Source organism: Scyliorhinus torazame, chromosome 22 (genome assembly GCF_047496885.1).
Source record: "Scyliorhinus torazame isolate Kashiwa2021f chromosome 22, sScyTor2.1, whole genome shotgun sequence".
Lineage (NCBI taxonomy): Eukaryota > Metazoa > Chordata > Chondrichthyes > Carcharhiniformes > Scyliorhinidae > Scyliorhinus > Scyliorhinus torazame.
Window position 1 is genome coordinate 51,381,297 of NC_092728.1, and position 23,790 is coordinate 51,405,086.

The 23,790-nt window shown below is 47.4% G+C and overlaps 1 protein-coding gene across 2 annotated transcripts in view; it reads left to right on the forward strand.

The window, feature by feature from the left end:
* The window catches only part of LOC140399083 (neural proliferation differentiation and control protein 1-like), a 271,068-nt gene extending 252,068 nt beyond the window's left edge, over nt 1–19,000 (forward strand). For both annotated transcript variants that reach the window (XM_072488208.1, XM_072488209.1), the window contains 5 exons: nt 2,329–2,395; nt 8,453–8,540; nt 10,384–10,463; nt 12,362–12,461; nt 15,330–19,000. In XM_072488208.1, coding sequence (XP_072344309.1) covers nt 2,329–2,395; nt 8,453–8,540; nt 10,384–10,463; nt 12,362–12,461; nt 15,330–15,398 — 404 coding nt within the window. In that variant the 3' untranslated portion in view covers nt 15,399–19,000. The remainder of the gene's footprint in view (nt 1–2,328; nt 2,396–8,452; nt 8,541–10,383; nt 10,464–12,361; nt 12,462–15,329) is intronic.
* The last annotated feature ends 4,790 nt before the right edge of the window (nt 19,001–23,790 follow it).

A 23,790-nucleotide genomic window follows, 5' to 3' on the forward strand; every position in this document is an offset into this window, starting at 1 on the left:
GCCTTGAAACCTGAAGCCGATTGACATGTCGCCTCAGGGCATTCATAGATTTGCAACTTGTGGTGGTGCAGACAGTGTCATTAGCATAAAGGTACCAATGTGGTGATCACAATTCTACAGGTTAACTTGCCAGACCTCGTGTATCTCATATTACTGTTATTCACAGGCCATTATAATTGTGAAGTAGCATCTAACAGGTTATTGAACATGCCAACCAGCCATTAAAAGTAGTTGTGATTGTTTTTGGGGGCAAAATCTTTCTATCCTCCATTTGTGGCAGGCGAATGAGAATTGCCTGGATGGTTCAGGCTCTGTACCAAAACCACAGTGTAAAAAAAAATCTGAATGTTAGAATCACAAGCCACAACCCAGGCTTCAGACATAAGGGGACATAGTCGAATATCTGCTGTGTCGTCTCAGTGATTAAAAGCAGGAGTGATTTTTTTTTTTAAGTGTTCTTGTGTCACTGATGCATGCGCCTAAGATTTCTATGCTTTGTCCAACTAAAAAGTTGTTTTCAGTCAGCAATTAAGAGCCCAGCCTTGATAAGTGCTTTGTTTAGTTTGGGAGAAGTCTGGGAAATAATTAGCCTGGTAGTAGCTATGATTTTTGAAATCCATGTTAATGTTATGTCATGTATATAAAACCAGCAGTATTATAGTGACTGTTCAGAGCTATGTCTGAAAGTGTAGATTTCTTCCTTTTGCAATATTGAAAAGAAATTTATCCTGTCACAATCTTCTGTCTTTAAATGTAAACTGAGACTGTATGATTTCTATCATGGTTATTATTTTATGTTGAGCGTTTTGTCACAGGCTAACATCCTTTTATGTAGGCTTTTGGTGTGGATGGATTGAGTTAACTTAGAACATACAGTGCAGAAGGAAGCCATTCGGCCCATCGAGTCTGCACCGACCCACTTAAGCCCACACTTCCACCCTATCCCAATAACCCCTCCTAACCTTTTTGGTCACGAAGGGCAATTTATCATGGCCAATCTACCTAATCTGCACATCTTTGGACTGTGGGAGGAAACCGGAGCACCCGGAGGAAACCCACGCACACACAGGGAGGATGTGCAGACTCCACAGACAGTGACCCAGTAGGGAATTGATCCTGGGACCAATCTGTTCCCAATCTTCCCAGAATGGAGTGGCAGCTATTTCAAGTGGTGCAGTTCACATATATAGAGAACTTGAGCATTCATATTACTGGGACTTATAGAATCATAGAATTCCTTGAGTGCCGAAGGAGGCCATTTGGCCCATCAGGTCTGCACTGACCCTGTGAAAGCGCACCCTACCTCGGCCCACTCCCCTGCCCTATCCCCGTAACTCTGCCTAACCTACATATCTTTGAGCACTAACGGGCAATTTTAGCATGACCTATCCACCTTTAGACCGTGGGAGGAAACCAGAGCACCCGGAGGAAACCCACGCAGACATGGGGAGAACGTGCAAGCTCCACATAGACAGTCACCTGAGGCTGGAATTGAACCCTGGCATTGTGAGACAGCAGTGCTAACCTCTGTGCAACCATGCTGGCCCATGTTGTGTTTAACACTCGGCTTGAACAACGTGAGTTTCCTCCGGGTGCTCTGGTTTCCTCCCATAGTCCAGAGATGTGCAGGTTAGGTGGATTGGCCATGCTAAATTTCCCTTGATGTCCAAATAAAAAAGGTTAGGTGGGGTTACTGGGTTACGGGGATAGGGTGGAGGTGTGGGCTTAAGTGTGGTGTTCCTTCCACTGGCGGGTGCAGACTCGATGGGTTGAATGGCCTCCTTCTGCACTGTAATTCTATGCACACAATAGGAAGTCATCATTTTAATAGAGTTTTAAGGGCAGCACGGTGGCACAGTGGGTTAGCCCTGCTGCCTCACAGCGCCGAGGTCCCAGGTTCGATCCCGGCTCTGGGTCACTGTCCGTGTGGAGTTTGCACATTCTCCCCGTGTTTGCGTGGGTTTCGCCCCCACAACCCAAAGATGTGCAGGTTAGGTGGATTGGCCATGCTAAATTGCCCCTTAATTGGAAAAAATGAATTGAGTACTCTAAATGTATATATATATATTTTTTAATTTAATAAAGTTTTGATGCTTCAAAGGAAATGGGTGACTTTCTGAGAACATGTTATGTTGGTCAAAAGAGAGTCCTCACCCATATATAGAGCATTACCAATCAGCTGTTAACTATCATACAGCTGCCCACCCAGTTTCTCCGGGGAGGGAGGGGGGTGGGCAGCGGCAAGGTACCAGTTTTGTATATTAAGATTGCACTGCAATGCGGAAGAATTTTGGAATTTGTTGACATTTGTCATTCTTTACTCCTCAGCTTTGATCATTGTATGCACAGTGGCAGGAGTCTCTGGACTGATCATTGCTGGCATCTGCTGGTACAGGTAAGCTTTCTGAAAGCAGGAAGAAATTTGGACTTCAGACATAACCTAGTGGAATTTTATGATTCTGCAGTGGGATTGCACCTTTTCCCCAAGTCTAAAACTGGGCCATAAAAAGGATTAGGTCATGACTTTGTTTGGGTCATCACTTGAGGATCTATTTATACATTTTTTTAAATAAATTTAGTGTGCCTGATTAATTAATTTTTTCCAATTAAGGGACAATTTAACATGGCCAATACACCTAGCCTGCACATCTTTGGGTTGTGGGGGCGAAACCCACACAAACACGGGGAGAATGTGCAAACCCCACACAGACAGTGACCCAGGACTGGGATCAAACATGAGACCTCGGCGCCGTGAGGCAGCAATGCTATCCACTGCGCCAGCCTGCTGCCCTATAAGGACTGAATTCTGAGAGAAATTTGAGCCTCAAAAGAAGACAACTGGGAAATAGTGTTAAGAGTAATGAGAAAGTAAATCTGAAGTACTTCACACTCAACATGACAAAATAAGAAAGAAGTAGAGAGTGAAATTAATAAAAGGCAAAGTTGGGAAATGACATTAAGAGTAACGGGTTCGATCCCAGCCCCAGGTCACTGTCCATGTGGAGTCTGCACATTCTCCCCGTGTCTACGTGGGTCTCACCACCACAACCCAAATATGTGCAGACTAGGTGAATTGGCCATGCTAAATTGCCCCTTAATTGGGGAAAAAAGAATTGGGTACTCTTAAATTAAAAAAAAAAAAAAAAAAATCTTTACCTCATGAGCTCATGTCTCTGCTTGGGTCTCCTCTGGGTGCTCCGGTTTCCTCCCACAGTACAAAGATGTGCAGGTTAGGTAGATTGGCCACGCTAAATTGCTCTTGGAGCCCAAAAAGGTGAGGTGGGGGTTACTGGGTTACGGGGATAAGGTGGAGGTGTGGGGTGTTCTTTCCAAGGATCGGTGCAGACTCAATGGGCCAAATGGCCTCCTTCTGCACTGTAAATTTTATGTCTATGTCTACATCAGAGGCCTCCACATCGATGGTGTCTGGTTTACATTTCTGAAATCTTACTCCAAAAACTTTGCCCAGAATGGCCCAGGCATCAAACTTATTGTGCAAACACAAGTTAAATAGAGCTGACTGAGAGTGAACCATGGATAGTTGAATACAGGACCTTCCAGCTCAAACGCTATGGGTAGATGTTGAGCTGAAGGCAAATATTTTTAGATCTAGACACCTGGTGTGCTGTCACCTCAGATAATTGGCATCTACCAGAAGCCAGTTTGAAATATTTAGTGATAAAACTGAGTGTTGAAAATGCATGACCTGGAGTTCGGATGGAGTGAGGGGCAGGGTGCATGAGGAGAAAAATCCCCCGATGCATTTTGACCTCAAAATATATTTTGAGTTTGAATCCTCCATGCATGTTTTGTGAAGTGTGATTGATTATAGATTTACAAGCGTTTCCCTGAGACATCATTCTTTGGCTTCTATATATAACCAGACCACAGGAAACCAATGTACCCACCATTCCAGTTCTGTTTCCTTCTGTCCTGAAAATGCCAGCCTGCACTGGGGCACAGTCGTTCAGGTGCCTGACAGCCACCTACCCAGGTTGCCATTCATCATGCAGGAGTCCAAAATGTGATTTGTTTTAAATGTTTTTAATAAGGCATTTATTAATAAACATCAAATAAAACCACAACCAAGATAAAAAAGATAACTAACAAATAACAAACAGGAACAAAGAACAATGCAGCACAGGAACAGGCCCTTGGCCCTCTAAGCCTGTACCGGTCGTGATACAAGCCTTTCTCATTACTCTTAAATGCCATTTCCCAAATTTGCCTTTTATTCATTTCACTCTCTACTTCTTTCTTATTCTGTCATTGTTGAGTGTGAAGTACTCCAGTACTTCACCACTTCCTTGTGCCGTAGGAGAACACAGCAAAACTCAATAAATAGACAACAACCGCAACCTGCCCTCCCTGTCATACCCCCCACTTTCTCTGCCTCCACTTTTTCTTGCTAAAGCTAACCCCCCCCCCTGCTGACTTAACTGCCCTGGAAGAATTCACAGTGCAGAAGTAGGCCATTCAGCCCATCGAGTCTGCACTGGCCCTTGGAAAGAGCACCCTACTTAAACCCACACTCCACCCTATCCCTGCAACCCAGTAATCCCATCCAACATTTTTGGACACTAAGGGCAATTTAACAGGGCCAATCCACCTAATCTGCACACCTTTGGACTGTGGGAGGAAACTGGAGCACCCGGAGGAAACCCACGCAGACACAGGGAGATCTGCACAGAAAGTGACCCAGCTGGGAATCGAACCTGGGAACGTGGAGCTGTGAAACAACAGTGCTACCCACTGTGCTACCGTGCCGCCCCAATGAATGGTTTCCATATCCGGGTGAACCCTTCCATCGACCCCTTAAGGCTAATTTAATTTTCTCCAGCCTAAGGAATCCTCCAGGTCGCTCATCCATACCCCCGAGTTCGGAGGTTCCGAGTCCCACCACTCCAACAGGATCCGTCTCCGGGCTACCAAAGAAGCAAAGACCAGAATGCCAGCCTCTCTCACCTCCTGTATTCCCGGGTCTTCCACCACTCCAAGCACTGCCGACTTGGGACCACCTTCATCCCCAGTACCTCTGACATCATGCCAGCGAAGCCCCGCCAAAATCCATCCAACTTCGGGCAGGCCCAAAACATTGAGCATGATTAGCGGGCTCCTTGCACACCGCCCACACATATCCTTGACCCCCTTAAACAACCTACTCATTCTAGCCACCGTCATATGCGCCCTATGGGCTACCTTAAATTAGATGAGACTCAACCTGCCGCAGGAGGAGGACCCATTCATCCGTCTCAGAGCTTCCTCCCATAACCCAGCCTCCAGCTCCCCCCCCCCCTCTCCCCCGGTCCTCCTCCCACTTTACCTTAACTATTCATATCTGGGCGTCTCTCAATCCATCAATTCCTTATATTATCTCTGACACCCTGCCCTCTTCAACTCCTGTTCTCGACAGCACCTTGTCCTGCAACCCTGGATGCAAGATCAGGAAAGGACGGCACCTGCTTTCTTACGTAGTTCTGCGTCTGTAAGTATCGGAACCCGTTTCCACAGGGCAACTCGTACTCCTCCACCAGCCCTCCACAAACAAATCTCCAAACCGGTCAATCCCCTCCTGCCGCCAACCCTGAAAACCCCCCCGGAGCGAACCTGTGATTTCCACAGATCGGGCCAAAACTGAGGCCTCCTCAAGTGCTGCCGCCACTGTCCCCACATCCTCAGGGCTGCCACTACTACCGGACTCGTGGAGTCCCTTGGACAGCGAGAAAGGCAGAGGCGCTCTCAATAATGCTCCCAAAGTAGTACCCTTACACGAGGCTGCCTCCATCCGCTCCCAAACCGACACCTCCCCCACTACCCACTTCCTGACCATTGTTATATTTGCCGCCCAAAGGGCAGCACGATGGTGCAGTGGTTAGCATTGCTGCCTCACGGTGCTGAGGTCCCAGGTTCGATCCCGGCTCTGCGTCACTGTCCGTGTGGAGTTTGCACATTCTCCCAGTGTTTGCATGGGTTTCGCGCCCACAACCCAGAGATGTGCAGTGTTGGTGAATTGGCCACGCCAAATTGTCCCTTAATTGGAAAAAATGAATTGGGTACGCTAAATTTTTTATATTAAAAAATGTATGTATATTTGCCGCCCAATAATAATTTATTAAACTTGGCAAGACCAGCCCCCCCGCTCACCCTCGGTCCATAGTGCCGCCCCTGCCCGAGGGATCTTCCCCGCTCACATAAATCCCAATATCAACGACTTAACCTTCTTGAAAGGGCAGCACGGTGACGCAGTGGGTTAGCCCTGCAGCCTCACGGCGCCGAGGTCCCAGGTTCGATCCCGGCTCTGTCAGTGTGGAGTTTGCACTTTCTCCCCGTGTCTGTGTTTCGCCCCCACAACCCAAAAGAAAATGTGCAAGCTAGGTGGATTGGCCACGCTAAATTGCCCCTTAATTGGAAAAAATGAATTGGGTACTCGAAATTTTTTTTTAAAAGAATAAAAAACCTTCTTGAAAAAGGCCTTGCGGACTAAAATCGTGGGGTTCTGGAATGCTAACAAAAGCCTCGGGAGCACAGTCATCTTTACGGCCTGCACCCACCCCGCGAATGACAACGGAAGCACATCCTACCTTTTAAGTCCGCCCTTCATTTACTCCACCAACCGAGCCAGTTTCAACTTGTGAAACTGATCCCACCCCCGCGCCACCTAAATACATAAAAGTCGCCCCCACTACCTTAAACGGCAGCTTGCCCAGCTTCCTCTCCTGCCCCCCCCCCCCCCCCACCCCCCCCCCTCCTGAATATTGGAAAGACCTCACTTTTTCGCATGTTTAATTAGTATCGCGAAAACCAGCCAAATCTCCCCAAAATGTTCCCTCTGCTTTCCAGTGGGTCCGATATATTCAACAGCAGGTCGTCTGCATATAGGGACACCCTATGCACCCCCCCCCCCCCGCACAATCCCTTTCCAACCCCTAGATTTCTCCTTTCCAACCCCTAGATTTCTCCTTTCCAACCCCTATATGCTCTTAAGCACCATCTCCAGTGGCTCTATCGTCAAGGTGAAAAGCAAGGGAGAGAGTGGGAATCCCTGCCTCGTCCCCCTTTACTACATAAAGTCCGCAAGCTCACCCGATTCGTTCTTACACTCGCCACAGGCGTCGCCCGGTACAACAATCAAATCCACTCTAGAAACCCAAACCACCCCAGTACCTCCCACAAATACTCCCGCTCTACCCGATCAAAGGCCTTCTCTGCGCCCATCGCGACCGCCACCTCCACATTTCTTCCTCCGGGGGCATCATTAATGACATTTAGCAGACGCCTGTCATGTTGGCTGACATGTGCCTGCCTTTTACAAATCCCGGCTTTCCACCCCCTATCACCTCCAGCACACATCCCTCAATCCGCAAGGCCAGAATCTTAGCCAGCAACATGGCACCAACATTCAACAGCGATATTGGGCGGTAGGACCCTCACTGCTCCGGGTTGTTGCTTATTTTGCCTTAGTTCAATTGCTCTGTTTTATTACCTTTGCTCTTGAGTCGCCAGGTATCTTTATGATACCGCCACGTGGTTCAAGTCCGAGTAATGATCAATAATCCAATACACCGATTAGTAAGATTTAAATCAAAGCACATTTATTATACACAGTAATCGCTACTCATTCACAAATTCTACGTCTAAGCTACTTCTACAACTAACAGGTCTATACTTAACTTGGAACTGGCCCACCAGGTCAGGGAAACAAATGGCCTTTTGTTCGGGTTCTGAGCCTGCGGGATTCAAAGTTGGTACAGATTGGTAGCTAGGAGCGCCTATCTCGTAGCGAGCGTTGAATTAAACTTACGAGTTCGATCTTCACTGCTCCGGTCACGGTCAATGTTGGTTCGTTGTTGCTGGGTGACCCGGGCAAGACGAAGAGCGCGAAGAGGTGGAGAAGAAGAGAAGAGAGAGATTTGAACTTGGGGTTCAATTCTTATAGACCCCAGGGGCTTCCTGCCTTTCGGGGCGGTCCCTGTACCTGGTCCCAAATGATTGGACTTTGTCCCAATCGCTTGGTTCGATTTTCTCCAATGCTGGAGCGGTTCCCTGATCGATGGACGGTCTTGAGGTGCTCGTTCACCTCCTTTTGTGTAGGCTTCTGCTGGCACCGAAGAGTCTGGTTTTGCTTTGTGTGTCTAAATGTTGCTTATTGTTCCCGGGGATTGCTCATTAGTATGCAGGTGGCTGGTGTTTTGTTATGCTGATGGTTGCTGGTATCGATATTGTCTGGCCTTTCCAGAGGTAGATACACAACCAACCTGCCGCTGTTGGTTTTTGTCTTGTTGGCTGACTTTCCCATCAGCCTTTACCGTTCGCCATTTTGAATCGGGAGTTGGCCATTTTAAGTGGCTACAGGGTCCTTGTCTTTCTTTGGGATCAGAGATATTGAGGCCTCCGCCAATGTAGTGGGGGGCTCTCAAAGCTCTGCTTTTACTTGCCTTTTTTTAAATTTTAGATTACAGAAGGAGATGAGGTTAACTCAGAAAGCAGATTATCCAGGCTACGGTATAATTGGATCCAATGTTCAACCTGGGAAACCCCAGGTAAGTTGAGAAGAAGACGGTACTTCAATTGTATCTCATTTGTGCTCAGGTCGCGATCCAGAAATGCAGTCCAAGCAATGAGTCTCGTATCTAAACTGGTTTATTTTCATGCAGCGAGATAATCTCGCCCATGGGCAGCTGGGAGGATAGCCGAACAAACCCAAGGCTACAATCTGCTTTCCATGCCTGACCAACCTACCCTGTCCCTGGACCTGTCTCCTTTTGAGGTTTTTACAGTATCTGGCCTGCTGAAGGAAACCAAATTGTTTCTAAAAATGAATTATGGGAGCATTATGTGGAGGTTTAAATATGTCAGCTTGACTCAGCTGATGGGACTCTGGCAGTCAGACGTTTGTGGATTTTGCTCCCAATTGCACTTGGGTTCAAAAAATAGGTCGACCCACGTGCAGTACTGAGAGAGCACTGAATTATTAGAAGTGCCGTCCTTGAGGCGAGGCTTCAACCTGAGCACCCATTTGCCTTTTTCCAGTGGTTGAGGTGGGTGTTAAAGATCCTGTGACACTTTTTACAGAACAGGGCTATCTCCCAGGGTTACCTTTTTTTAAAAAAAAGAATATTATTTCTTTCTCAAAGTTACATGGTCAACACACATAGTGGACAGGGCAAACCATTAACCCATCTCCTTGCTTTTCCAAAAAACAATTCAAATTCAAATCATGGTCCCCACATAAGGGACATACTAGATCCAAGCTGACAAGAACAGGCATCACGCCTGATCTCTGGTTTCATCTTAGCCAAAAGGCCCAACACCAGCATGTTGAGCAGATAATTGCTGTTTATGGGGTTCTGCCATGTTTGCCTACATCACAGCGGCTGTACTTAAAAGGAAGTTAATTCTGTCAAAAGCGCTTGGGACAGGCAGCACGGTGGCATAGTGGTTAGCGCTGCTGCCTCACGGCGCCGGGGTCCCAGGTTCGATCGCGGCCCTGGGTCACAGCCTGTGTGGAGTTTGCACATTCTCCCCGTGTTTGCGTGGGCTTCGCCCCCACAACCCAAAGATGTGCAGGGTAGGTGGATTGGCCACGCTAAATTGCCCCTTAATTGGAAAAAAAATGAATTGGGTACTCTAAATTTATTTTTTTTAAAGAAATAAAAGTGCTTGGGACATCCCAAGATAGAATGCAACTTTGTTCTTTTTCCGCGATTCTCACCAAAAAGGCCATTTTAAACGAGCATCTCTTCATCTGATAACCCATGCAGCAGCCCAGAAAATCAATGGCTACAGGAGAATGTTTTTAGGTGCTGAAATCTTGAGAGGAAATTTCTTTCTTCAGACTTCTTATAGGTTATCATCCAAAACTCAAACTTTTCAAATCTGACTTGGGGTGTGTGTATTTTCTGAGCCCACGTTCCTATTAATTCATCAGCTTGTAGTCAACTTCACTTACACTTTACTATCAACAGTCAAGTCAAGTTTCCTGTTACCCTAAATTGCAATGTTATTCTGAAAGCACATTGAATTCAAGCTCTTAGCACGTGACTCTGAAAGGTTGTGAGAATTTTATTTACACAGTGATTGTTATGATCTGGAATGTCCTGCCTGAATGAGTCATGAAAAGAGGTTTCATAGTGAGCTTCAAAAGGGAACTTGCAAAATGCTTGAAGAAAAAAAGTTTTGGGGCCTATTGAGAGATAGTGAGGGAGTGGGGCTAATTAGAAAACTCTTTGAAAGTGCCTGCAAGAGGCTTGATGGCCTTCTATGCTTTGAGATTCAATGCCTTCATGCTTCTGCTAATTGCGATACAAATGTTTAATGTGGTAACTTGTGTAAAGGGTACTCCAAAGCATTATAGGCACATGCTCTTATTTATGCTTTGAACAGAGTGGCGACAAGAAGCTGGCACAGAGTGCCCAGATGTACCACTACCAACATCAGAAGCAACAGATGTTATCGATGGAGAAGTGAGTATTCAGCGCCAATAAGTTAATTACTGAAACAGAAAATGCTGGATAATCTCAGCAGGTCTGACAGCATCTCTGGAGAGAGAACAAAGCTAATATTTCAAGTCTGGATGATTGAGTTATCCAGACTCAATGCTCTCACCGTTCTCTCTCCGCAGATGCTGTCAGACCTGTTGAGATTGTCCAGCATTTTCTATTTTTGTTTCCGATCCCAGCTTCATAGAATTCCTACAGTGCAGAAGGGGGCCATTTTGCCCATTGAGCCTGCACCGACCCTCTGAAAGAGCATCCTACCTAGGCCCACCCTCCGCCCTATCCCTGTAACACCATAACCCCACCTAACCTACACATCTTTGGACTGAGGTCAATTTATCATGGCCAATCCACCTAACCAGCACATCTTTGGACTGTGGGGGGAAACTGGAGCACCCAGATGAAACCCACGACAAAAGGGAGAAAGTATTAACCCACTGTACCTCCATGCCGCCCTGCATCTGCAGTAATTTGCTATTAGTTAAGGATTGAAGCTCTGTTTCATATTATGGGCAAAGCTGTGGATAAGATAGCATTGTTGATCACAAAACTACTCCCGCTAAGAACTGGGATTGCTATTTGGAATGTCCCAGTCACTTCATATCCTGACTAAACACGGGATGGGGAAAACTGCTCAAGTACAAATCAAGAAATGCATTTCATTCAAATGCCAAGCTGATAGACTGTGCAGCATTGGCAGAGCCCTGAGAGCAACCAATAGGTAGGAGAAAGTGTGGTGGGCAAGGGCATCTAGGGTTTTCATGAGATGGGCTTCTAATAATAATAAGGTTTATTAGTGTCGCAAGTAGGCTTACATTAACACTGCAATGAAGTTGGGGAGCACGGTGGTGCAGTGGTTAGCACTGCCATCTTACTGCGCCGAGGTCCCAGGTTCGATCCCGGCTCTGGGTCACTGTCCGTGTGGAGTTTACACATTCTCCCCGTGTTTGCATGGGTTTCGTCCCCCCAACCCAAAGATGTGCAGGGTAGGTGGATTGGCCACGCTAAATTGCCCCCTAATTGGAAAAAATGAATTGAGTACTCCAAAAAATTTTTTTTGAAACTGCAATGAAGTTACTGTGAAAATCCCCTAGTCGTCACATTGTGGAGCCTGTTCGGGTACAGAGGGAGAACTCCGAATGCCCAATTCATCTAACAAGCATGTTTTTCGGGACTTGTGGGAGGAAACCGGAGCACCCAGAGGAAACCCACACAGTCACTGGGAGAACGTGCAGACTCCGCACAGGCAGTCACCCAAGCCGGAATCGAACCTGGGTCCCTGCTGCTCTGAAGCAACAGTACTAACCACTGTGCGGCCATGCTGCCCTCTTTACTCGGTTGACTGGGCTGTGCTGCTTGGTCTGTTTACATTGATGTGTTACTGGTGCCTGTTCAAAAGCTGCGCATCAGCGTACAGCTGATGTTGAAGCTCCCACTGTTAATACAGCTTTCATAAGCAGCCAAACAGAGTAGCATTTCAAGTAGGCCCCTTGTCCTTCCCCTCCTCTCGGTGGATTTTCCTGGATTTCCGCATGTAGCTTCACCACCCATTAAAATCCATTAATTAGCTTAAAAGGACCAGAATGGAATTGGCATGGAGGTCTAGAAATTAGCTGAAAATGTTGGCATGGGAATCTTGGTCATCCTTTCCTCTTTTTTTTTTTAAGTGCCACTACTTCTCATTTGAGATGTCCCAATTAAAATGGGACAGTTGAGATATACACGCCTGGGTCTCCACTGTACCCAAGAATTTGGCGGTATTCATTTTGGGAGGATGGGGACTCTCGTGCTAAATACAGTTGCAAACAAAGGGATCAGCAGAACTGGGCGTGGTCTTCTGTTCACCGCTGTCTTTTGTTCTACAGAAATAAAGATGAGTCCAAAGTAGCTGAGTCTGCGACAGAATCCGAGGGAGAAAATGAAGACGGGGATTTCACAGTCTATGAATGTCCAGGCCTGGCTCCAGTAAGTAACTAAGTAATGAGAATTTTGCGACAAAGCCCAGAACTACAAGGTGACCATTACCATCAGGAAAATCCTATTTTTTGTGACTTTCAGCTGCGATTTCTCAGTTAACGTATTTCAAAAGTGCTTGCGGGTGTTCTGTCAATCTGTACACGTGAACTAATCTCAAACTTTCACTCCGCATCGGCATGGGACAATGAGTGAAGAATTTAGATATTGCTAGCAGCAAGTCAATTTATTTCTAGTAGATACATTTTGATGGCATAAAGCTATTAATTCTCAAAAATGGTCTGCCCCAATGGGTGTAAAAGAAATCCCATGACACTATCTGGAGAAGAGCAGGGAGCATTCCCTGTAACCTAGCCAACATTTTACCCACTGCACTGATCATGTTTTCTTTATTTTTTTAAACATGCGTCACAGTGGCGCAGTGGTTAACACTGTTGCCTACGCCACTGAGGACCCGGGTTCGATCCTGGCCCCGGGTCACTGCCTGTGTGGAGTTTGCACATTCTCCCTGTGTCTGCGTGGGTTTCCCCACCACAACCCAAGATGTGCAAGGTAGGTGGATTGACCATGCTAAATTGCCCCTTAATTGGAAAAAAATGGTTCAGCACGGTGGCGCAGTGGGTTAGCATTGCTGCCTCACGGCGCCGAGGTCCCAGGTTCGATCCCGGCTCTGGGTCATTGTCCGTGTGGAGTTTTCACATTCTCCCCGTGTTTGCATGGGTTTCACCCCCACAACCCAAAGATGTGCAGGCTAGGTGGATTGGCCATGCTAAATTGCACCTTTATTTGGAAAAAATTAATTGGGTACTCTAAATTTATTTAATTAATTAATTAATTGGGAAAAAAAATAATTGGGTACTCAAAATTTATTCTAAAAGTTGTTTTTTTAAGAGTACCCAATTATTTTTTTCAATGAAGGGGCAATTTAGGGTGGCCAATCCACCTACCCTCAGCCGTAGGCTGAAATGCTAACCACTGTGTCATGTGCCGCCCCCCCGAACATGTTTTCTGACCACTCATTTACTATTTGTGCAACCTTGCCCTGCACCAGCTGACCTGCCGCATGTGCCTATAAAGCAACAGTGACAGAACTTCAAGCCTGGCCCTTTTGATTATTTTTGTAAATGTTGTTTGACATCCTGAGGCTCTGAAAAATTGATGCATTCAGGTTCAATTTCTTTCTCATCACTACCCAGTCATCCTGACCCTGCGTAGATGAAAGACTTGCAATTATATTGGTGTCTCTGTGACCATACGATGTTCTTGAGCACTTTGCAGGCAATGAAGTACATTTTTGAAGTATGATAACTTTTATTTTTCTCTTTTAAATTTAAAGTACCCAATTGTTTTTTTCCCAATTAAGGGGTGATTTAGCCTGGCCAATCCACCTAACCTGCACATCTTTGGGTTTTGGAGGTGAGACCCACACAGTTAACACTGTTGCTTCACAGCGTCAGGGTCCCGGGTTCAATTCCCACTTGGGTCACTGTCTGTGCGGAGTCTGCACATTCTCCCCATGTCTGCGTGGGTTTCCACCGGGTGATTCAGTTTCCCCTCACAAGTCCCGAAAGACATATTTATGTGAATTAGACATTCTGAATTCTCCCTCTGTGTACCTGAGCAGGCACCGGAGTGTGGCGACTAGGGGAATTTCACAGTAACTTCATTGCAGTGTTAATGTAAGCCTACTTGTGACAATAATAAAGATTATTATCGTTATAACCTCCACATGGACAGTGACCTGGGCCGGGATCAAACCCGGGTCCTCAGCGCTGTGAGGCAGCTGTGCTGACCACTGCACCACCATGCTGCCCTATGATCACTATTATAATGTACCAAGTGCAACAGCCAGTTTGCAGACTGCATTTTCAATAGTCTGATGGTGACCAGATATTTGTTAGTCGAGGGATAACTATTAGCTTGGACGTTGGAGAGAACTTCCCCAGCTTTTCGAAATGGTGCTTGTGATATGTGCAGATGAGAATCTAGATAGGGCCTCAGTGTAATGTCTCATCCAAAAGAAATGCAGTACTTCTGCTCTGGAGTTTCAGTCAAGATTTCGTCCAAGTCTTGAATGAAATTTGAACCGCCAATTCAAAGGCAAGAGTGTTGCTGACAAATACATAACTGACACCAACTTGCACACATGTGGCTGTCAAGCAGTGATTGAATCAGACTCCGCAATGATGCTCTCTGCCATTGAGTAGACTATCAGGACATACTGCCAGCAGGGGAAAGATTCTTGTGTGAAGAACCCAAGAACAATTGGACCTTGTGAATTCGGTTCCCCAATAAACATTTTTGGCAGTTAGGGGAGAATTGCCTAAAAAGGGATGGGGGTGGTGGGGAAGCAGTTGTTCGTGAAGGGTTAAATGTGACTTAGTTCTGTGTCTCTGATAGGTTGTCACAGTTTAAGAGTAAATGAATTGTGTCATTAAGATGATGGAACAGGTTTTACTGCAGCTTCAGTCGTGGGCACTTATTTTTGTTGTTGAATAAAGTGCTGAGAGGACAAAGCAGCAGGAGGGAGCTTCACCAGGCTTTTCTTATGTTAATACCCTTCACAGCTAGGAAAAGAGAACAGATATTAGCCATATTATTACATCTTTACAGGCCCATTAACGTGCAGTTTTCTCTAAGCAGCAGTGCCTGTGAATCAACAGTTAGTTCCTGTCAGATTCAGACGCATTCACAGCTCCCTTTTTGCTTGCATTATGAAGACTTGAACCTTTTCAGGTAGGCACCAGATTCTGAATAGGAATAACCACCAAGCAGGTCTCAATAGCACATCCGTTTCCTCTGAATCTTCCTGCTGTGTCACACAACTAACTCGCAGCTTTTCTTTCTTTCTTGCCACAGACAGGGGAGATGGAGGTCAAGAATCCACTTTTTGATGACTCATCTCTACATCATCCGCCCTCCCAGTAACTAAGCAACCTGGTATCTCTCTGGACTATAAGACTTCAAGAAGGGAGAATTATCTGCAGTTCCAAGTGATCGTTCAACTGTGCACCAAAGGACAGTCTGCATCTCCACTGGTCTCATTCATTCTGTTTCTGACTATTGAGGGAATTTATCCCCTACCCCGATCCCAACCCTGGTGGTATAATATACCTGAATAATGGTCCTTAACCCCAAATCCTACCCTACTGCCTCCAACACAAACATTTTTAGCTTCCTAAGCACAACTTCCTGGCCCGTGCAAGAGGAGATTATGATGCATTTCTTGTTGCCCTGGAATCATCGTCTGAAAAACATGCCATGTACAACGGAGTGGATAGTGGTCGGAAGGAAAGAAGTATTAAGGTGACCATTGAACACTAGCTGCTCTGTGATTTGCACACAGCCTGTTTTGTATGGGACATGTGTGCCACAGACAAACCTGGTCCAAGCTTGCCCATACAACCAATCCCCCATTTTCCTGATTGTGGTATGGTGTGATACGATTCTCAATCTGACCAGAAAGTCACACTGAAAGTGTGAGAGACTGACAGAACAGGATTGACCGTGTTTACTGTGCTTCATTTGTAATGGTTGCTAAATGCAACAGCAGCTTTAGAGGGGAAGGGTAGATTTGCCTTTCTTTCAAACTGTAATCTGTTTGGAGTATTCACAGCAGCAGTAGTATAAAAGCTCACAATTCCATTGATTTTCCATTGCAGTAACTCAGCACAGGGTATTGTCAATATCTATTGTCAGATTGCAGTGATCCAGCAACTGTCTTGAACCTTGATGAAAGTAACTCAATGGGGCAGTGATCAGGGTGCGAGAAGATCACATCCCCCTGACGGTCATGTTTCAAATACTGTTTTAACCATCTCAGCCAGGCATTAATTTGAACACCTCTCATCTTGGAATACAGCTATTCGACTGAGGTCTCTAAATGATTTTCCTAAATCATTTCAACTTTCCATGAAAACTGAAGAAGCATTTCAAAAGCTAAGACTCAAAATTTGGAATAAAATAAAATCATGGCAGGGGTGATGAGGCGGGGCACTTGAACTGACCACACACTCTAACCTCATCAGTGGACGTGTGTGTCAGGCTTTAACGTAATTCAGTACCTGCTTTTTATTGTCACCAGTGTGGATGGGACAAGAATATTGTTTGTAAGAGTGGCTGTTATTTGCCAACTTTCTTGCTCCCATCCATTCCCTGTCCTGCAAAGTGCAAGATTTTTCTTCATTAGAACTATGTCTGAATTATACAAAACATTTAACCATGAGTTGAGTGACTGACACCAAACATATTTGCTGATAGCTATACTGTCAGTCCTTGGTTTAATCGAGCTACAGATTGCACTTTTGTGACTACTAGTGAGAATCACATTTGTCAGGCTGGCTGGTTAAGAGAAACCCAAAGATTGAGAGTTCAAATCCCAATGCAGCAGACTATGATATTGAATTTGATCAGTCTTGTGGTTGAGGTAAAAGCCAGAAAAAAAGATGGATTGTTGTACAAACCCCTCTTCTACCTGCTTCGCCCTACAGAGACTCTAGACCACAGGACAGGAGTGACTCTTAATGCCCTTGCAAGCACCTTAGCACGCCACATGTTCAAGAAAGTATGATAACTGTCGGGGGGAACAACAGGGGTGGTCTTGCCAGCATCCCAAGGACAAGATTTTGGAAAAAAAACAACTCTACCTGCCCCACATTAGCGCTTGCTAACCGATTTGAACAAATTATAAAATAGATTTGTTGAAGCTGTGGAGACCCCAGTCCCCTTCCTCCCCACCTCAAATCCAACTTGCCCAGCTGAAGTTTTATACCCGAAAGTGAGGCATCCCTGAAATGGATACACATTGTACCTCAATTGTGCAGCATCAGATGAAAAGGCCTTTGTTTCTCAAACCGGGGAACTTTGTATAATATCATTATAATTGCCTTGGTAACTGATTTTCTTGTGTAAATGTAATATAACAGAAACATGTTGGGGAAGATGTTTAAAAAAAGAAATAATGATTATATCTAGATTGTATAAAATGGCTGGAACAGATTTTAATCTAATTAAGAACAGTAATTTATGTGCAAATTTATAGCTTAACACTTCGATTTTGTTTATGGAGACATTTATTTTAATGGGACTTTATTCATAATACTCCACCAGCTGGTAAGGCTTTTGTATTGAATGCTTTGGCAGTGAGTTAATTTCAAGATATTTTGTGTTCTACAAACTATACAGGCTCCACAATGTACAGAGCCCCTTCTCTGCAAGAGCCAGGCACCCCACTGGTTCTGCCAGTTTCTAACAATTACAGGAGCCTGTCCATGACCAAAAGTTGGACCTACTCACTGTATTTATTCGTGCTGATTCTGCTGGAAAGGTCAGTTTAATCCTGAACAAGCGGCTTAAACTACATCAACAGGAAAAATCTTGAATAAATTTTGTGCTGTAACCATTCTATGATTTTAAAAATCCAAACAGAAAATTATGGAAATGCACAACTAAATAATAGATCAGCATCTGGGGGCGGTGGGAGAGAGAAGAGATTAACAATTAACTTTATTCATCAAATCACTCAACACAGAAGGGGGCCATTCGGCCCATCCTGCCTGTGTTGGCTCTTTGAAAGAACTCTCCCAAGTGATTCCATCCCACCTGCCACCCCTCCATTCTTTTACTCCAAATGTTAACCTGCAATGTTCAGATGGTGTTGACACATTTGAATGTAACCAAGTCTATGAATGAGCTGCAGATTAAAGCTGTTGGTCAGGAAATTAACAATGTGCAGATGACTTAGCACGCCTCAGTTTTCGTGCAGCATTTTAATATTTAAAACACTTGAACGGGGAAAAAAAACAGTAACGTTAATTCCCTGAATATCCGCAGCAAGGGTTAATAGTTAACCTGACGGAAACATTCCGCTGGATCAGCGACTTTGTCGAAAGTTATCAATCACGCAAATGCCAAAACTACCTGGAGACGATTGGGTTCTGCACAAAGGGAAATTGTTCAATGAAAACCAGCTCCTTCTGTTGGTTTTCATTCTGATACTTGAATTGTTAGGCCACGGTTTCCATTCCACTGTAACTTAATGTGCGGAAATATCATTTTATTTTAATCAGGAATATGGAGTTCAATGAGGTGGCTAAATGTTAAATATTTCATTTTTGGTGGGGGCAGGTTTTGTAATGGTTAGATGGAAAATGAATTAAATTGTGAATTGTAAGGTGCACCGAAGGGGAGAACGGAGAGAGTCCAGAGTGCAGGTGGGTAATGCTTGCGTGGGATAAGTGCTTTGAATTAGCTTTTTGATATTCTCCCTCTTAATTTCTTTTCCCTCTATCATTCTTTATGGGATTGGCCACATGGACTCTGGTGATCTTTAACATTCCAATGATCTGATCCGTATCTGTCTTCTGCCACTCCATGTATTTATTGCCTGTTCAATTTTATTTCAATTGTGTCTTCATTTCCAATATATTTTATTTTCAAAACCTAGCCATCACCGGTTCAAATACTTGTTCTTGCATTATGTATATTGTTGTATTTTTCAGTGAAAATAAATTTATTTGTTGAAATCCGGATTATTTTTTTAGTCTTGTTTTCTGTGATAATTGAAAATCAGCAAAAATGGCTCTTTTTCTTTTTGGACAGCATGGCGGCGCAGTGGTTAGCACTGCAGCCTCCGCGCTGAGGACCCGGGTTCGATCCCGGCCCCGGGTCATTGTCCGTGTGAAGATTTCACATTCTTCCCGTGTCTGCGTGAGCCTCGCCCCCACAACCTAAAAATGTGCGGGATAGGTGGGTTGGCCACGCTAAATTGCCCCTTAATTGGGAAACGAAATGGGGTACTCTAAATTTAAAGGAAAAACGTTTTACTCCGTGACACCATTGCCAGCAACAGAGATCAGAACGAAAACCAAAAAGTTAAATTGACTTTACAAAATTTAGAAAATGCACACCATTTAACAGAAGTAAGTTTACAAAAAAACACTTGACAAAACTTTAAATGCGAGCCAGAAAATAAGCTTACGCATCGCTTTCCCTTCGATCTCCAAATCAGTTCAATAGAACAGGCTTGTCACAGCAGTTATGTAAAGTAAAGTCGTCATAGTCCCAGATGACCAAAGGCTGCTTTCCCCCTGTGTTTGGGGAGTGGGGGGGGGGGAAAGAGTGAAGAGTGGGAAGAGAGCTGACAGGTGGCGATTTAACCTGAGGATCACCATACCTCAAGCAAGGGGCAAGGTTGAGAAGGCTTCATGAATAATCTGAGACAATATGGGAATTGAGCCCACGCTGTCACAGCAGCAATATACACCGCTTGTGTCATTCAGGTTTTGTTTTAAATCTTCGCTAATGCAAGGGGAAAGGAAAACAAAGTTTCTCTGATTGTTTGAATATTCTCCTCTCAGAAGCTTTTTTAAAAAATTGATTTTGCTAGCACTGTCTCTGCAGCCAATGACATCATTAGTTTTCTGCATATGCGCAGACGGTATTGTGCGGCCATCTTGCGTTGGCAGGAGACACTTGGGAGAAATGACATGGAAGGGCAGTATAATCTAAATGGCTCTATTTTGAAGGGGTGCAAGTGCAGAGGGACCTGGGGGTGGATATTCACAAATGTCCCTGTGCTCCATGGCTGTGAGCATATAGACCCTGATCGAGACGAGAGCGGGTCTCCAGACTGGCAGTGTCAGGTGACGGCTGAGCCACCTGAGCTTGTTCCGGCCGCACCCTTTTCCCAAGCAGTGGCCCAGGGCTCATCGGGCACCCGACACAGGAGGTGGTGATGGGGCCCATGCTGGTCGCTCCCGCACGGAAGGTGCCGGAACACCGCAGCGCAATTCTCCCCACCTGTCCCTGTGCATCCAATGGGCAGCAGGCAGAGCAGGGTGGCACCATGCCACATGTGACACCCATGAAACTGCCAAGCCCTTCCGTGCCTGGTTGCTCCAGAGGACCGCCAAAGAGGACCCAAATCACAGGTCGGGAAGTGCTACAGAACGCCTCCACATCTGGTATACCGCCTGGGGGGCCTACCTAGAAGGGGCATGAGGGCAGGTAAGGTTAGAAAACAAGACACCACTTAAGGTAGCTTGGGTGAAGCACATAAGATAGTGTTAAGGGCTAGGGCACTCTCACCAGTTAACGGCCTCGGCCCCGTGTCCGTAGGATGTGAGGGATGGGCTAGGCTGTGTGGGGGCCGCCATTTGGTGATGCTACCTGTTGCGTGACCCATCACCGCTCACCACCCCTTTCCCCCCAACCTGGAGCCCAGCACCACCACTGCCACCCCCACCCCCCCTCCTCTTTCTCTCCCGCACCCCCTCCTTCCCCGGAAGGACTTTGGGCCTGTGAGGGGGAATGGCCAGCACGCATACAAGGATCACCCAGGGAGACACCGGGGCAGGAGTCAGGTTTGCAGAGCACTAGAGCTCATCACGGAGCAGGCCGTCAACACATCCTCTGCCCCATGACCTGATCCTCAGTTGCTGCTGAATCAGGACCAACAGGGTGCAGCTGGTGGAAAGCCCAGGGAGGTGCTGGGGATGTTGTGGTGGGACGGGACGGTTGAGCTGCCGGTGGCCAGGACCCCTAGTCAGTGAACCTGGAGACAAATCAAGTCCCGTGCGTGGCAGCCCTGGTGCCTCCTGGGCCCCATGACCTGCCCAACTTGGCCAACCTTCGCAGCCTCCCGATGTTGAGGATGCAGCAGGCCACCACGATGCGGGAGACACTCCCAGGGCTGTATTGGAGGGCCTCGAGGGTGGCACAGTGGTTAGCACTGCTGCCTCACGGTGCCGAGGACCAGGGATCGATTCCGGCCCCGGGTCACTGTCCGTGTGGAGTTTGCACATTCTCCCCCTGTCTGCATGAGTCTCACCCCCACAACTCAAAAAGATGTGATTGGCCACACTAAATTGCCCAATTGGGGAGGGGGGGGGTGGGAATTGGGTACTCAAAATTTTATTTTTTTAAGGTAGCTTGGGTGAAGCACATAAGATAGTGTTAAGGGCTAGGGCACTCTCACCAGAGAGGTCCAGACACCTGCACCACACCGTCAGCACGCCGATGTGCTGCTCGATGTTGCGCCTGGTGGCTACATGGGCATAGTTCAAGCAGTTCACCACATTGGTGACCTCTGGATAGGTGTCATCAGCCACGACCACAGCGGATTACCCCGTTGCCCAAGAGCCGACCCCTCACCCGAGGGATCGCCTCAGAGGCTTTGTGCACAGTTATTATAATAATAATCGCTTATTGTCACAAGTAGGCTTCAATGAAGTTACTGTGAAAAGCCCCTAGTCGCCACATTCAGGCGCCTGTTCGGTGAGGCTGGTACGGGAATTGAACCGTGCTGCTGGCCTGCCTTGGTCTGCTTTAAAAGCCAGCGATTTAGCCCAGTGTGCCAAAATAATAAGCATGAATAGGCCATCTGGCCCTTCGAGCCTGCTCCGCCATTCAATGAGATCATGGCTGATCTTTTGTGGACTCAGCTCCACTTTCCCGCCCGAACACCATAACCCTTTATTCCTGTTGAGTTCGCCAGGCCGAAAATCTTGTGCAAGCTGCCTGGGTATCGGGTGCAGACATGCACAATGTGCAGCTGGTAGTCACACCAACTGCACATTGGAAGTGGAAGTCCTTCCGATTGATGGAGGGCACCTGCTCATAGGCTGGTGCCCACAGGGTGATGTGTGACCTGTTGCCCACCCTCAGAACTGCAGCTTGCCTGCGCTGCCCGCAATCCCGCTGCCCAGGCATCCTGGTGGGCTCATGCCGAAGGTAATATATTATGTCGCTCGGACATCTAGGATATCCGTCACGGCACCACCTGTGCACAGAGGTCTGGAAGATCCCAGAAAGGCACCTGCTCGGCTCCTGGAAGTAACCCCTGCCCACCGGGAGCAGGTGCCCTCATCCCAAATACCCGCATTTCCAGATGCACCATGACCCGGCAGAGATGTCGCACGGTCATTCCACTCAGCCGCAGTGTGGCACGCTGGTCCGGCAGGTCCTCAAATGACGGGCGCTGCTGATACACACGGCAGGGTGCACCCCCTTCCCACCTCGGCCTGCTGGGCGGCAGGCTCTCTAAATCATCACTGGCTGGCCCCTGCTCTGCATAATCTTCCCCGAGCAGCTCCTCGTGCAGCCTCAGTGCATCCATCAGGGCTGCGGCAGCCAGGCCGGAGTACACCAAAATCCATTTTCTGCAGGGGGTAAAGGGGCATAATGTTAGCATGGTGACTCCCCCCGTGCCCACCCAGGTCCAACGGGCTACATGGTGGCCCTGGCATGCACTGCCCCCTCCCCCAACCTGCATTCCCCACTCACCCCAGGATGTTTCCCCCCCCCCCCGACACTATTCTTTCCGCACCTTACCCCTGGCTCCGCTGGTGCCTGTCATTGTAGGGCCTCCTGCCCTACTACCTGTCTCTGCCAGCGTCACGCTCTGCTGCCCCTGTGCCGTGCCGTACTGTGGTGTCTCCCGGGGATGCCCTTCTCAGGTACTGTGTGCCACCTGGTTTCAGGTTTGCACCATGTGCCAACTACTGCCGCCATGTATGGTGGCATGCATGCAGGCAGAGACTGCAGATGGGGTTGGGCGAGGGGAATGGGTACCTGTTGGGACCACAGCTGTAGTGTGTCGTAGGTCCTTTGTGCGACACACGGGTTGTGCCCATCTGTCCGGTGGCAGTGTGGATGGGAGCAGGGGCACAGGGGGCAGACTCGGCCGGTGTTCCTGCGTAATGGGCTGGCTGGTAGTGCCACTGGTGGGGCATCTGTCCTGGGTGGGGCAGTATGCCAGGGAGGGTGTTAATGGCCATGGTGCATGTGTCCGCTGTATGGGGTGCACTCTGTATTTCCCCCCATGCCCCCCCCCCACACACACACACTGGGGCAGCACCTCGGATGGGTGTACTGCCACGTACCAACACCTGGCCGACCACTGGCTGCGCTGAGCCACGCGTGTCCCGTTGATGGGTCGGGTGGGTGGGGGGGCGGTAGCGGTGCCCATATGGTGGGTGATGCTCTGCACAGTTGCGGGACACGGTGGGCAGTCAGTAGAGTGTGCAGCCAGATTGCTGCTTTGCAGACCACAGCAATGGCAGTACATGCCCGATCACCCCGGTTCCAGGAGCATATCCCGGGCCCACGGCCCATAGCCTAGTCGCCCTCCCACCACTCCCCCGGCCCCTCCCCCAGGCCAGCAGTGCAACTAGCATCCCATGGTTGCACCTTTGGAAAGATGTCTTGCCTCCTCTCGCCCCATCAGCAGCCACGGCGCCCAATTCCCGTTTGTAAATACTACAGGTGAACCCCACAGTCGGAAACCCTGCCGGAGGCGAAGCACGGGGGAGGCCGGAGC